Source organism: Callorhinus ursinus, unplaced genomic scaffold (assembly GCF_003265705.2).
Source record: "Callorhinus ursinus isolate GAN/ISIS: 27379988/994484 unplaced genomic scaffold, GSC_fseal_2.0 scaffold14, whole genome shotgun sequence".
In the NCBI taxonomy this organism is placed as follows: Eukaryota; Metazoa; Chordata; class Mammalia; order Carnivora; family Otariidae; genus Callorhinus; species Callorhinus ursinus.
Window position 1 is genome coordinate 28,469,928 of NW_027397076.1, and position 17,287 is coordinate 28,487,214.

At 35.1% G+C, this 17,287-nt stretch overlaps 1 protein-coding gene across 3 annotated transcripts in view; it reads right to left on the reverse strand.

Annotated features, from left to right (window-relative positions):
* NAV3 (neuron navigator 3) overlaps positions 1-17,287 on the reverse strand; it is a 350,025-nt gene that overhangs the window by 189,508 nt on the left and 143,230 nt on the right. For all 3 annotated transcript variants that reach the window (XM_073900615.1, XM_073900614.1, XM_025881299.2), the window contains exons 6-7: positions 8,292-8,360; positions 4,995-5,134 (exon numbers count right to left, since the gene is read on the reverse strand). In XM_073900615.1, the coding sequence (XP_073756716.1) occupies positions 4,995-5,134; positions 8,292-8,360 (209 nt within the window). The remainder of the gene's footprint in view (positions 1-4,994; positions 5,135-8,291; positions 8,361-17,287) is intronic.

Consider the following 17,287-nt stretch of genomic DNA (forward strand, 5'->3'; position numbering starts at 1 on the left):
GTAAAAAAAAATTTAAATAATTAAAAAATGTAGCATTCAAATCCAAATATGTCTTATTACCAACTGGGCCCTTGTTCACCTGAGCACACTACCTTCCATGAATGAGTACTCATGCAATGTCTCAAACATCAAATTTAGAATGACTTAACAGAAACATGGAATGAGATTACAGGGACCCCAGAGGTGCTGTCCGTTTTGCTCATGCAATGTTACAGTGCCACTTTGTGGAGTACTGTGAAATTTAAGGAAACTTTCATTCGCCAGCCAGTTTTAGGAAAAACTATGTAATTTATGTACAGGCATGTATAACATGTGTACACCTCAAGATGTGAGCATTTATACATAAGCAAACAACATATATTCTCAAGTCCCTTTAATCATGTCACCTAATATATGTACCTAGTTATGTTACCTTGTGAAAATCCCTAAGATTAGCTTGTAATTTTCATTTCACATTTCATTTTAGGTTTATATAAGTCTCAAGGAAATAAAGCAAAAAGTCATGGTGGAACACGTAATCCAGCCACTAGTAAAGCAATATAATAAGTAAAACATATTTGCATTGCCTTGAAAAGAAAATAAAACAGTTTAGTTCTTTGATACCACAATAATTTCAGAGCAATTAACAAAAAAACAAAGTACTTAAGAATCAGATAGCTACATTTTAGCAGGCAAAATCCCATTACTAATACAACATTCACGTTAACCTTGTAGTTTTAAAATTTCAACTGCAATGTTGCCAAATTCTCAGTATCAATCCTATTCTACCTGTGTTGAGTGTAAGTGGAAGTGAACCCTTCCACAGCAGAAGACACTTTATTAGGATCTAGGAGAACAGAAAGGACATCTCTTTAGTAGATGTGTAGGTACAATGTAAGTATCACTTGGGAGAAACAATAAAAAGATGGCAAAATGCCCTCTGGCATGTTTCTTAGCAACATGAAAAACAACTCTCTGCTAATAAACTCTGTCAAGCAAAAACTGTTTACAGAGCATAGTTCAGTAACTGAATTCCAAATAAAGCTAAGGATATTTACATTCCTAATAATATGAAACTGTGTAGCTTTTTTTCATATTTAATACCCAGATCTTATACAAGAATGATTTCTTAAGATAATCTGCTTCAAGCATAGAAAGTATATATATAAATGAACAAGGGCACCGTTTTCACATGATCCCTAATTCCCAGGGAGTAGGTATTTAATTTTTCTTTAAAGCATACATCTTGTCTACAGTGTATGGGCAAATTGATAAATGCTGACGTCAGAACGTATTATTCATTGTCAGTATCTGAATGGCAGGTCACCAAGAGAAGAAATTTGGGACTCTCAGAAGAAATTCTTCTCTACAAACAGTGCTATCTTCATTTCACCATTTGTTCTGAAAAATCTGTTCCCACATTCCTTTTCAGCAGAAGGGTGCCACCCACTGCCTCTTGCTGTAACAACATTTCTTTTCCACCTTCTCTACAAAGGAGCATCTATGGCCATGTTCATGGACATTTTAATTCATTTGGAAAATGGTGAAATGAACACCCTATTTCTTGAATTGTATTATTATTAAAATGATATTAGATAGATCTTTTGAAGTGGCAGTTTGTGATTCTCTACTGATTTCCTTTCATAAGTCACACAATTTGCAAATAAGTTACTTACTGTTAACAATGCTATACAGGTGAAAAGCTGCTATGTTTGTTTTTTTTTTAAAGATTTTATTTATTTATTTGACAGAGAGAGACACAGAGACAGAGGGAACACAAGCAGGGGGAGTGGGAGAGGGAGAAGCAGGCTTCCCGCGGACCAGGGAGCCCCATGTGGGGCTTGATCCCAGGACCCTGGGATCATGACCTGAGCCGAAGGCAGATGGTTAATGACTGAGCCACCCAGGCACCCCACTGTGCTTTCAACAGTATGTTTTTAAACAGGAAAATGAAATTGTTTTAATTGTGAATAAATCTTTATTGTCTATTACAAATTCTAGAGATTCTTCAAGTGGTTCATATAACTCATCACCCAAGACTTGTTAAAGAAAGTAGAAAGTGTATTTCCACTTGGAAGCATTCAGGGAACACATTGCAGATAATTTGGTTAATCCCTCAAGTAAAATATCTTAATTTGTTAAATTTAAATGTTACACTTTCTAATAACTAAAAAAGGAGTAGCAATTAATTACTCAAGTTCCTACTTTCTGAATTCTGTCATTATAATACTGTGACCTTTGAAAACTCTTACTTAGTTTTCACCTTACTTGATCATATCAAGGATATATATGCAGACCAGTTTGTGACAGAGATCAGCTTGTCAGCAGAAGAAATTTTCTATTTTTATTTTTTTATTTTTTCTTTTTTTAAAGATTTTATTTATTTGATAGAGAGACAGCGAGAGAGGGGAACACAAGCAGGGGGAGTGGGAGAGGGAGAAGCAGGCCTCCCGCTGAGCGGGGAGTCCGACGCGGGGCTCGAGGCAGGGCTCGATCCCAGGACCCTGAGATCATGACGCGAGCCAAAGGCAGGCGCCCAACCAACTGAGCCACCCAGGCGCCCCAAAATTTTCTATTTTTATATAGATTGTGCTACCACTACAAATATCCATGTCAAAAAGATTAAATAAAACATTCTTATCCAAGAAGATATTCCCCTCTAATAGCCTAAAGAATAAATTATAAATTGTTTCGTATGTAATGTTTATCATTGTTTTGTTTGTTCTTACAATTTAAGATAACATTTTATTTTTTAAAAGATTTTATTTATTTATTTATTTTAGAGAGAGGGAGAGAGAGTGTGTGCACAAGTGGCAGAAGAGACAAAGGGAGAGGAGGAGAGAGAATCTCAAGCAGACTCCACCTTGAGTATTGTACCTGATGTGACGCTCGATCCCATGACCCTAAGATCATGACCTGAGCTGAAATCAAGAGCCAGATGCTTAACAACCTGAGCCACACAGGTGTCCCAAGATAATATTTTAGAAATATAAAATAGCATGACCAAATGATCAATTTAGAAATATTGATATTGGATGTATTGATAAAGTTGTAACTCCACATTAATAGAAAATGCCATGTAACAATCATATGATGCAATATATGCTTCAGTTCTTATTGGCAGTTTTCAGACATTTAATGCCTATATGGGACATATTATAAATATTTGTGACTGTGAGATCACACAGTTTAAATGCTTTTGAATTTTTAGTTATTTGGGAATTAAAAGTAAGGAAAACCCTGTATTTTGCTGTAGATGTGGACCTAAGGAAATCTGCTTTTCTGAATCAAAAACCTCATAATGTATGTCATCTGTCTCCACCTTGTGGTTATTGTAAATATTACTACTTCCTAATTTTGCTCATAAGAGAGGTTGAATGGCTACGGAAAAATAGAAATGCTTGTCTACCTTTAGATCCTTACTTTTAGACGCCAGAGATACAGAAAACCATGTCACATGACAGAAAATTTCAGATATATTATGATATCAAAATGTTAGATCATCTGAAGCATTTCTAAGTCTCTGTGCCAATGTTATTAGTAATTTCTTGCAAAAATATTACATAATTGTAGAATCATGTAGTTAAACTGGATACGTCCATTCAACACATCTGTATGTCTAAACACACTCTCCCTTAAACTTTCACAGCACATACAGACTCCCTATGACACTTTTTAGGAAAGTCACAAAACAACAAAGAAAGTTTTTCTGAGTAATTGTTTTCTCCCTTTCCCTCAGGAAAAGTGTAAGTGTCCAGTAAAATTTCTTAGGTTCCTAAATCAGAGGTTTTATATTTTAAAGACAAACCCCTAACTTCCAGTTATACATTATTTTCTTCTTTTTCCATTCCACTCAAGAACAGGGAATATTATAGGGATCAAGACACACTGCCTTGCTTTCAGGGATTTATGTTCTGTCCAATTTTGTTTTAATGCATGAGAAATTTTCACAAAAGTGCCAATTCATAAATTATCTGTCATTTCGTGTCTAAATTAGAGAAAGTTGTCAGATCATATCATCTGTATGAAACAATCTGAAATGATCTGATTTAAGCAAAAAAATTCCTACCTGGTTGAATTTGCCAGCTTTTCTACTAACTAAGCATGTTTGTTACTTTTGAACTTCATGTTTTGTTGCATGGAAAGTTAAATACTGTAAAGAGAAGTTAAAGTTCTATGGATTTGAAGGAACTAGCTCAAAAGCCAGCCACAGGCCTTAGTCCCTCACACAGTCACTCTGCCTACAACAGTATAGGTTCTTGATTTTCTCCTGGTTTAGATGTAAAATGCACCCTCTCTCACATGAACCCATGCTCCACAGTGCAATATATCAAGCGAGCCGTTCGTTAAAAGCACACTGTGCACAACACAAAGAATTGTGTGTCATCTAGTTGATATATAATTTGCCTTTCACACAGATTCCACTAAGTGTCCTTTCTTCCCAATGATTTTGTGATCTGATATTTCTATCCCATACTCTTCCAAGAAAATAAAGCAAACATGGATAACTTGTCTCTTTAGGGAAAACTAAGGTCGCATTATTTCTGTGTCCTGCTGCTCTCAAAGATTAAATATTCACCCTAATTATGTCTCAATGTTTGATGCCCAAAGCACTTATGGCATTTATGTCAACTGAAGCTAAATATTCAAATAAACCTAATATAGATTTATGATTTTAAAATAATTGTTCATAAAACATGAGCAGACAAAAGAAAATGCTATTTATATGCAACCAGGAGGAAATGTTTTGAGGAAACAGATTTTATACTTGGGTATATAATTAGCCACTTTAAAATAAATGAGTTTACTTCCTTAAAATGTTCTTCAGATAAAAAAAAGCCCTAAAGAAAGCTGGAATTCAGGAGGAGGAAGTTAGAAAACATGGAAACCACACTGATAACGACTCCATTCCAAAAGGCATTAACACTGCTAAAATATTGGACTTAGCATGTAATTTATAAGACCAATCAATCCGTTAGACTTGTGCCACAATGATGTAACAGGCAAACACTTACCTTTTTCATTGCCATTTGCATAATTTGGAGGCTTGTTTTTGTCGATGCTGTTAAAGCTCTGACTTCTCCTATTTAAATTAGAGGCTCCCTGGACCTTGCTGCAGCTGCCGGCAGCTGGTACCCTAGAGGGACCTGGAAGCCTGAAATAGTATAAGAAAAATTACATCAGTATTGTATATTACAAAAAGATAGGGGGTAGGAGGTTCTGACTGGGGAGGCCTTAATGGAAAAAGCACAATATATGATGTTCTAAAATCTATTTAGCAGAAAATGGTGGTTTCAGTGATAAATAGCTAAACACAAGGATTAAGACTCTTTAGAAAAATCTTGTTTCACTTTTCAATAAACATGCCCTCAAATGGTATCAGTAATGTAGAGCAATTAGAAATAAAGTAACCTTTCACTTAAAAAGTCATACTTACCACACCCCTGACGAATAGCACTTTGACTTAAAAATATTATACCAATTACATGAAAAGCAAGGGAAATAACACAAATGTAATATGTTCTCGGCGTATTAATCACCTATTTGCAGTTGTTGTTAAGTTGTTCTTTTCAATGTATGGGACATTTATTTTTCTTTTAGATAGTTGTTTCCTAAGTCAACTTGATAATAACAAGAAGAATAAAGTTACTGAACAAATTGCTAATAGCAAATGCTTAGTGCATAACTAAGGCAGTAAGCTACTCTCATTCAAACATGGTGCAGAGACCAAGGTCATGAGTTAATTTATATTTTACTGGTCTGCCTCAAAAAATTTCTTTTCTTTAATCGTTTTGCCAAAAGTAAGCACCTAGACTTTTAGCTGGTTGTCTTGCAAGTGTGGCCAGCTGACCACAGGGGTGCCATGACAAGAAAGGGTGCAGGTCTCAGAAGCAGAAAATCTCTGTTAGCAGAATGTCAATTAAAATACACCCACAGGGACAGTGACTTCAGCTAGTCTTTGGGGATGAAAGACAAGATAAGAGGAAATAATAGGCAGACTGTGTTAAAATTAGGGGAAGTTTGACATTAGGTTGTGATTTGCAGTTATTTCATGTGGACTAAAATTAAATACCCGTGTGGATCATTTATGTCACTGTTTAAGTAGTTTCTACCTTAAAATTTCAAGTATCAATTATTTCATGAATGGCGCCTACAATATACAATCGCTATATTTTGTTCTACACTATTAACATATTGTATATGTACAATACACAATCTGCATAGAACTAATATTGGCATTCTAAGTCATATTTAACAACATGATATTAAAGGATGTCAGCGTCTTGGCTACTATTTGCTGCCACCATGTGCATGTCACTGTGTACTGCTCTGATAATTTCTATTTTAAAAGAAAAAAAAACCTCCAGCCCTTATAAATGAAGCATGGAAATGTTTACTGTTCTCTATACTGAATTTTTAAAATGAAAGAGTGTTTATATCTGTTATATTGGTACCCAATATATCACAATTTCAAGATCAGTTGTTACTATTTTCGTATTTTGACTCACCTTCATAATTGATATATTATTTCTGTAGATTATTAGGAAATCAAACTCTTAAATACTATAGCTACTTTTTAAAATAGTAACAGGTATTGCAACAGGGAATGAACATCAGGAAAACACAAATACTGGCTTAAAAACACAAGTGCTAAGCTTTCTTGGAATAGTTAATAGTTTCAAAATGTTGACTATATTCTGGAGTTTGAATACATATGGCTAATAAACAGTTCCTTCAGCTATTTTGCTAATTAGAAGCTGTGCCATGTACAAGGTTGGAACCTTTTCCAAATGATCCCAGCATTTAACTTTTGCTTAAATAGATCTAGAGGGTATGTAAGTACAGCACAAAACCAAAGACACCAGGAATTTTGAGTACCAATGACTGCACTCTAAAGAAAGAACTCAATTAATTAATTTGGACAAATGCCCGAGTCATAATAAATCTAAGAACTATTCCTGAGGACACAACTACAGACTCAGAAAGTCCATCCCAAACTCACATGTACAAACAAATTTGTCACCAAAATTGCCCTGCTTGCAATAAAACCTGACCTGTTTCTAGAAAGCAATTAAATTGCATTTATTCTTTACTGTGACCCATGAAGCCAAGTGATCTTTAGTTCTCAGAAGAACAAATTAAAACAAATTAAAAAATCCATTTGGTCTTCTCATTACCCTAATTTGACAGACAGCCAGAGCTCCAGATCATTCATCAAAGTAATAAAAAGAGAAATGAGAATGAAGCCAACAAAAGTCAGAGAGAGAAATGTTCCATTAAATTAATGTGCTTAAAATATATTTTATATGCATGAGTCTTAGAAGTGGTAATAAAAACTGTACATGGCAGGTCACTGTATTTTGCACATTTGAATTTATATCATTTTTCCTACTTTTAATTAAATACCCTTTAAATTTTTCCCTCCCAAATCATTTTAATTACTATGGAAATGAACATAACTTAGAATACCAAGGCAAGAGGAAAAGCACATACCTCACATCAAGGCATCATAAGCCATTCTTCTGGTCAAACATTGCATAATACGATACGTTATCTGAGCAGTGATTAGGAAGCCACCACAGAGATACTTCCCCAGTGAGAGAGAGGGCAGATATAATTACATAATAATCAGGGGTTCCAAACACATTTGCTGTGGCTTCATTCAGCTGTACCATCATGCCTTCGGCAACTTAACATTTTTTAAAAAAAACATCAAACACTTTCAATATACATTTATCAATCAGTATTTTCCAAACAGGATATAACACAGTCATTTGCTATAACAGACTGTCTTTAAAATATGTATGTCAGAAAGAAGCAAAAATTTCAACTATTATAGATAAAGGAACAGTCCAGGTTAACTTGGTGACTTGGTGCTAACCTCCCCACAAAAAGCTGCCACTATTTCTCAATTCTGCTTCAAAATGTGCAATAATTAATGCATGCCCATCTCGAAAAACAATTACATTCTTGTCTTGTAACTCTCAGATTCTGTAACCTGGAAGGAATGGGGCCTTCCAAGTAATGTTTTCCTGGACTTTCTCTAAGCTTAGAAGCTAGACTTCAGCCCAGTCATAACAGTATATATAACAAAACTAAAACAGAAGAAGCCAAAACCCATTTAATGATCTAACACAGACATGCTCATCCCCAAGAATGCATATGGAAATCCACTTGGAAGAATTCAGTCTTCGAAACTTTCATCCAGAAGTATGTAATTTATGAAAAAAATTTAGAATGATAGGACAAAATATCACTGGGCAGTTACTTTATTATCACTAACAAGCAATAAATTAGAGATATTAACTGACCTAGTAGGCTTTTTTTGACTGGTTGCAATTCCACTGTGATTAGACTGAGTTGCATATCTGGCTGCCAGACTGTATGAGGAGAAACAGAGAAATTGAATTAAAGAGATTCTTTGAACATGGAAAGAAAGCACAACATTACAAGAAAACTATGAGTTAATGAAATGCAATTGGAACATGTATAAGCATGTATAAAGAATAAATTAATTAGAAAATTATGATAATGCAACATATATACCATGACCTTTGATTAATGAACACACTACAAAACGATGCAGTGCACCCCTTGGAATAAAGTATGCCATCACTTTAAAATTACGGCTGCATGATATTGTTCATATTATTTTAAGGAGGATTTCAGCTCATAAAGAAATTTGACCTTTGTAAATGACTAGGAAAACTTCAGGAAAGCTAAAGTTTAACTTTACATAATACAAAGAGCTCTTTCCCAAAAAGTTTAAAATGAACAGAAAGAGTATGAGAGTCATTATTTTCTTTGGTAAATGCTTCTAATTTGCTGCTTTAACTGGAATATTATTTCCAAAACCAAATGACTGAAATATCTGGTTTCTGATGAATGTATTGCTTGATCTCGAGTCCTAGATAGAATGTTTTAAGGAAGCAAACAATACAAGATGTTTTTCTAAAGAAAGATCTATATAAGTTAAATGGAATAAACTGGAGTTAAGTTCTCCAAAAACAAACTGCACAACTACTAATGACAGCTTCTGGGCATTCTTCAGTTATAATTCTTAACAAATTTTAAATCAAAATCTTTGATCAAAGACACAAAAGAAAGCATTATTTAAACTGAGTTCTAAAGAGCAGCGAATATTTTACAAACAAAAATGAAATTTTGCACTTAAAGTTAAACTAACTCCTGAATTACCTGAGTGTTCTGAAATTAGTGTTTTGAAGGATATGGTGAGACCCAATTAGACCTGAAACATGTTCACATATCCTGTGATGGTCATGGATTGATGCCCGAGTGGAGAACCACTTTTCAGGTGAATTGTGAGGGAGCACAAAGGCCCTTAAAAACCGCCCGGATAGAAAAGAATAAACCCTCATAACTAAGGAGCTTTTCAGAGCACTTATTTTTCACATTTGATATGTGATATATTATTCATTTGCCTATAATAAATTCTGTATCCTAACTACACTGGGGCAAGTGGCCCAACTACTTCAGTAACAATGATATCAGAGAGTAATATAAAAATAAAAACCAAAGTGTCTGGCTGAAATGAGATATTAATTTAAAATTTAAATTTAAAATATAAGCACCCAAAGTGAAGAAACTTTTTTTTGTGAACTTCTCAGTCTAGCTGTCAATTCAAAAGAAAAAAACCTACCTCAAGGTTCACTACTATGTCTGATCCCATACTCTCCAAATTGAACACAAATATTAGCTGGAGAGATGACAATGAAACAATGTACTTTCCTTCAGGGTACTGAAGCCATCTGATAGGGTTTTCTTCCATGATTTTAAAGAAGTACAATAATTTCTAGGATTGAAGTGAGGTGGGGGAAAGAAATCTAGAAAGGTCAACTGACTTGCTAAAATCGGTTTGGTTTTATGGCCCATGTGTGGTTTCTAGTTTATTATGAAAGAACAATACTCTACATGTTGCCTAGATTTTTGTACCAAGCCCTCACATTTTAATCCTTTGAAACTTGGCTTCTGTTCTGCATTGCTTGCACTAGTGAAACTGTTGTGTGAAGAACACAAGACTTTTATTTAATTCTCACCATACTCTAACATCTTTGTATCTGACCCATATTGCTCCCTCTGCCTTTGTGAATCTCTCTCTTTCACAGACGGTAATACCAGTGAGCTCACTTGATTTGCCCACCATCATTCTTGTCCATTTTCTCTTTCCTTCACTGAGTCCTTTCCCTCTATCAAGCTCTTAAAGGCATGATTTTTCATAGGTCCTCTTTCCTCAAACACTTGTATGCATTCTTTCACTTAGCAATTCATTTCTTTTCTTTTCTTTTGTTATGTTAATCACCATACATCATTAGTTTTTGATGTAGTGTTCCATGATTCATTGTTTGCGTATCATTCATTTCTTCCCTAAGACTTTAAGTAAAATCTACTATAAACTAGAATTAATGTGTGCACCACACTCCCAACCATCAATATCAACTGAGGAAAAGATGTCCCATTTCCATGATCTTCAAAATCATCACATTAAACACCATTTTCCCTCTTTTATCCCCAAGTCTTAATCAGATCCTTCCTCTAATTTCTTAATTTCTATTCACAGGATCATCATTTTCTTTAGTCCAATGGGCTTGAAACCTCGGTAGTTGACTCTTCTCTTTTTTCTTTTAATTATTGCAGATATGCAATCAATAGACTGTCACTCTGATTTAACCTCTACAAATCCATTTGCATTGTGTTCTCTTCCAATTTCCTTGTTTATTGCACTAACTCAAGCCCCCAGCGTGTCCCACAATGCCTCTGGCCCCTTTCATTTTTCTTAATCTTCTACTTCGCTCTGCCTCCACACTCAGTAGAAAACCACTATTTTTCCCCACGGTGCTTTTAATACCATATCCCACGTTTCAGATTTAGTAAGTTTAGTTTCAGTATAGTAACAGAGTAGGTGAGGCTGTATAGCTAATACAATTTATTGGTAAAACAGACACAAGGGACATGTAGACACAGCTCTGAGGCAAGACGGGGAAGATAAACAGAGTCAGAACACCAATAAACTAGGAATTTTCAAAATATCTCGATTGAGGATTGTGTTTTTTTTTTCTGGAAAATTGTCAAATGAGACTCCTTCTAGCTAATGGGTGGTAAAAATATCAGAAACAAAGCACAAAAGAAATAAATATTTTGAGACTCATTGTGGATTCTACCAAAAAGAAGTATCTGCTCATCTATCTGATAAAGTAAATACTAAGGGAATGCTTTTTAGTTCCCTAACATGGAAGACAAGAGGAGGAGACTAGGGACAGTCAAATGAATTTTTTAAAAATGAAACTCATCTGGTGTTCAGAACACAGAAATATCCAAATTACCATACCTTTCTAATCTACCTTCAGTGCAAATATGTGGAACTATAATATCCATTTATTATCAGGGAAGAAAGCTTCTCAAAGTAAACAGATCCTGAATTTTAACTTATCCATTTTTACCAATTGCCAGAAACTTGCCATTCAAAGTGTTGTTCAAAGACCAACAAAACTGGCATCACTTGGAACTTTTTAGAAATACTGAATCTTGGGTCTCATCCCAGAGAATCTGCATTTTAACAGGATTCTGATGCATAATAAAATTGAAAAAGCTGTGCTCTACAGAATACCCACAAATGTCCAACCTTGGAGGAAAAAACCTTGTAGTTTCTAAAGTCAAACAGCATAATCTAAACATCTCGAGTCAGGCCTCATCATCTATCCTGCAGCAGCTTTTGATACTTTTGATATCTACCTTCCAGAAATCATCACTTCACTTAGCTTTCCTAATGCAACAGCTACCTCTGCAGCTACTCCTACTTCCCAAGTAACAGTTGACTCACTCTCTCTGCCCCCTCAATTGTTGTACGGTTACCATGAATATTTTCAAAAATTGTAATCCTAGGCAACAGCTAATATACTCCTCTATTCTTCCTATCTCAGATCTACATTTTATACTCAATCTCAATCTTAAACTCAGTCTCTTTCCTAATAGCAGCTTGAGATCCCCTAAAAATTATACCCGGATCTATCAACAAGATCTCTCCCAGATATTCCAAAAAATGTTCAAAACAACTCATTCTCCTTCTTTCAAACCATCCTCTCTCTCTCTCTCTGACTTTGCTACGTAACTTGAGTGTCACTGTTTTCTCCACTGAACAATATGGAGTTGTCTTGATCATTACCTTTTGCTTTTTTTCCTACATGTCATCTCTCTCACAGACTCTAGTAATACTTCTTTACTAGTTTCTTTGTTATCAGTCCATTTTTATTCCCAGACAAATCAAATTATTCCTCTCATAGTCAAAAGAAGGAACTTTCCCAAAGAAGAATGAATGCCAACCACTTCCTTTGAAATTGCTGTTGACCTCCCCGGCTGTCCACAGGATAAAATCCAAGGCCTGTGATTTGGTTTACAGTACTTCAGTATGTCTCCTCAGACTCTTACAGCCTCATGCTCTCTGCATACCGCCACCCTGTGTTCACTGTCACCACACCTCTGCTCCTTGCATACAGCCTTTTGGCTCTTCCCATAAGGCTTCCTTCATCTGCAATACTAGTCCTTCTCTTCCCTACATTATAAAATCTTACTGCTAGTTCAAAATCCTGCTCAAATCTCACCTTCTTGTTGAAGCATTTCTCAAATTTCCCAGAGTTAATTTTGTCTTCCCCAGTCCACAGATCTTAATTCTTCTCTAATTATTAGGTTAATATGGGAATTTATCATGGTAAATGTCTATGTCCTGAGCAGACTGTTTTGTTTACTAGGACAGGAATTATGTATGTCCACTTTGCATTCTCAGTTCCTTTTACGGGGTTAGTATGGTTCAATAACTAAATAATTGATTGATATTTACTAAGTAGTATTATCAAACAAAGACATATTTCCATCTTTTAAGCAAGTGGGATAGTTTTAAGAAAGTACTTATCAGAAATATATTAAAGGAAGGAACAAAAAGACATTCATCTTCATTGTGTCCTTATTAAGTGACCTGCAGTTTACACTTATTTTCTCATGTATTCCTTATAATAGTCCTGCAAAGGCTACACTCTATTCCTGACTAGAAATATGAAACAAAGATTTTAAACATTAATTTATCTGTATACATTATACATATTAAAAATAACAGTAATAAAATTTGACATTTGGTCTGTTAGATTCTATATAGTTTGTGCTATGTTCTACTATCTTATATTATTTTCTTGCAAACTGATTACTAATTGCAATATTTTAATGTTTCTTTTTCTATTAATTCATTGCCCTGTGGATTTAATATCTCCAAGACGATGACATCATCATCATCATCATCATCATAATTTCAATACTGTTACAAAATAGCAACTTCCAGTACCAAACAAGTCTACTTCAAAAGATACTCTTTAGCGTTCAGATAGATAATTTCATTCAATGGATCACTTTATACAGAAATCTAGAATTGGCAATAAGACAATTTGGAAGTATCTAAGCAATTCTCCTCAAAAATCTTCCAAGTAAACACTATCTTTTGAATTTTTAAGCAACATTTAATCAGGGCTAGGAAATATGGCACAATAATTATAACCGGCTTCTCCCATGCCCATTTCACAGATGATTAATCAATCAATCAATCAATCAATCACAGAATTCTTTTTTTTTTAAAGATTTTATTTATTTATTTGAGAGAGTGAGAGAGAGAGAGAGAGAGCACATGAGAGGGGGGAGGGTCAGAGGGAGAAGCAGACTCCCTGCTGAACAGGGAGCCCGATGTGGGACTCGATCCCGGGACTCCAGGATCATGACCTGAGCCGAAGGCAGTCGCTTAACCAACTGAGCCACCCAGGCGCCCAATCACAGAATTCTTTTCTACTAAGCCCTGTGGTAGCTTCAAACTCCATGGCCAGGATTCAAGAAATCCTTATTAATCAAAAGAATTAGAATGAGAACAAAAACTTATTTAAATCTCTTCTTTATTGTCTCATCAAAATATTAAGATGTGAGTGGTTCTGTACAGGATTTTTGTAGAAAATTCTATTTCTATTATAATTATTCTAGCAGTGGACTCCCATGTAGAAGTAAAAATTATATAATCTTATTCTTTAGTTTTTATTCTTAAAAACCAAACTGGACCCAGACATAAAGCACACATGAATCATTAAAAATCACCAAAACATAAAAAAAAAATCACCAAAACATAATATCTCAGCCTCACACAATCTATCATTCTTTATCTCCATTAGCTACTTCCAAGTTTCTTCTTAAAAAATCTCAGTTGTGGGGGCACCTGGGTGGCTCAGTTGGTTAAGCGACTGCCTTCGGCTCAGGTCATGATCCTGGAGTCCCGGGATCCAGTCTCACATCGGGCTTCCTGCTCAGCAGGGAGTCTGCTTCTCCCTCTGACCCTCTTCCCTCTCATGCTCTCTATCTCTCATTCTCTCTCTCAAATAAATAAATAAAATCTTAAAAAAAAAACAAAACCTTTAAAAAAAATCTCAGTTGAAACCAGTTGATATTTGAATTGTCTCAATTTGTGTTTAATTATTATGATAATTAAAAACATTTTTTCTTATTTATTCATTCTACAAATATCCTTACAACACCTACTGTTTGCCCAGTCAAGAACCTGGAGAACCACAACAACTTGCTATGGAATTGGGCCTTGTCCTGATGCAGTAGGGAATACCAAAAGTTTTGACTGCAGAATAAATGATAAATTCTCAGATTAAAGAGATCCTCTCTTAGATATGTAGAGGAGGAACTGGGGGAGGAAGGAGGTAGGGACATTTAGTAAGACCAAATTTCCCATTTAGGAGACCAAAGGGAAATCACTGCTACAATTCAGGCAACATTTGATGAGGGTCTGCATGAAGACAGAAGTAGAGAAAATAGAAGTAAATGATTAATGAGGGAAATTATAATGGTAGCTGTAAGAACTGAAGAAGAGGGAAGAATTCTGGATGGCTCCTGGGTCTCTGGCTTGAGTTGCACAGGATAGTTACATAGATGAACAATAGGAAAAGGAGACTGAACATCCTTGGTATAGTATCTGATGAGAAAATATCAAGACTCGACTTCCAGATTATGTCACTAGTCATAGAGTGAATGAAGTAACAGGATGGATGGATAGTGGTGGATGGATATTCAGTAGTGCGTAAACCCACCTTTATAGTGGAGCTAAAGTAAAGATCATTTGGTGATCTTATTGTAACGCTTCTCTTATAAAGTACATAAACACCTTTGGCTGTTGAATGAATTAATAAATAAGAAATTGACTTCACGCCCCTAAGGTTTTCGAAGTGGCAGACAGATACAGGTATTGTAAAACTTGATTCAGTTTTGTGTTCTATTTATTCTAATAAGCACATATTTATTGATGTAATCAACAAATTAATCATTAAAGACTTTCATTGACTATATGTACTGGCACTGTGCTAGAAAAACTCAATTTGGAAAAATTAGATTTACACATGCATGGTTTATGTTTCACAGTGAAAAGTATAACCCTTAAAACCTTGTATATGAATTCAAACTCCTTTCTAAAAAGTGTAATTTGATATTTAATGGAAACTGAGTTTACTGCAAGCTTGAAAGAAGCAATATAAAAATATTAGGCAGGGGTGTAAAAGTGGTACATTAAAACTTTCTTTTCTATGCATTATTAAACTAAATTTTCAGTAGTAAAAATCTAGTATATTGGTTTGTAGCACATAATTTAGAGTTGGGCTGCTCTACCTGAATCCCAGCTTTGCTGTTGCTGTTCTCTGTCCCTGTTTCCTCACCTCTTAAATGAAGATGATAACTTTACCTACCTCAACGTTTTTATGGGGCTTAAGCTGTAAATCAACTAGAAGGGTGTCTGGCTTAAATAAGTGCTGAACAGTTAAAAAGAAAATTCAGAGGGATTCAGATGTACATTTGAGAGTCTCTGAATGAACTAACCCCCCACAGGAAGCTCTATAAATATACTGGTGAATTCAGTACAACATAACTTCCTACGTTTCTCAATCCCTATAATTCCTCTGCTCTCTTGTGCTCAGTCTTCCCAACACATCCATTGGTTCTCACCTATCACTTCTGAGGTTACTCTGTTCTTACTCTAAATCCCACAAGCATGGACCTCTCAGTACAGCAGCTGAGCTTTTAACTCTGGCTCAGTCTCTAGATTTATAATTACTTTGGGACCATGATTTATTGAAAGCAAAGATAATGAAGTCTCCTTCTCCCTCCAGCAACCCTGGATACTACTCGTTCCTCTTGTTTCCTGAACTCAACAGTATGAATCCCTATAGGTCCCAATAGGACATCTATGAAACACCTCTCCCAAAGCAGCATGAACAGGGTGAGACTTTCAGAACCTGTAATTCTCAACGCTGTACATAATCCAAAATACAGATTTTAATGAATGTTTTTGTTGTATAATATATTGTATAAAATGTATATATTTTTACATGCTTATAAAATATAGTATATTTACTTTAATATTTCAACCAGAGTTTTGTTTTAGATTTGTACTCTAGATTTTACAACTAATTTGAAAGACAAGGATAAAATGTCTCAAAAAATGAGTCATTCCTCAACAACAACAAAAACAATTTGGTGTTCTTTGGTATTCTTCTCGGAGAAGAATACCAAACAAGCTACCATAACTACGAATATATTGCAAAACAAACAAAAGGAACATTCTCTTGTTCGCTCACTTTATCCGTAAGTGTGGTTGCCAGACTTTTGCTCTGAGACATCCCTTGTAAAGCCCAGCTTTACATTTTTTCCTGAGTAATCTCTTCCACTTCTATTGTTTCAATCAAAAAAACAGGGTTAAACAATGTTCCCATGTCCATATCTCTGGCCCTGACCTCTCTCCGGGGCTCCAGAGCCACACACAAGACACCACCATTTAGAAGTCCCATTGCAATATCAAATTCATGAAGGCCAAAGGTGAACTTTTTTCTCTCCACCTCCTTCTTTTCATTTGTTTCCACTATTACATCATGTTTTTCTTACTGAAATATATCACTATCCAATGAGTCAAAAAAAAAAAATAAATAAAAACAAAACAAATGTAATGTTTTCTTTCACCCTTATCCCCAAACAGTTCCCAAGTCCATTTTCCTAGTCAGTACCTTATGCCTATTAACATTACACCATTCACTTTCCATCCATTTTAGCTGCAGTGCCCTTCCCTCTCCTCTCCCCAAAGCACATCTTTCCTCTACCCTGTCACCAAGGTTGTGTTCCTAAGTTATAAATGGCAACATTTTTCTTCTGCTAAAAAAATCTCCAAGACAATTGTCATTTATGTTCAATAAATGAGTCCCAGCTCCTAGACATAACATCC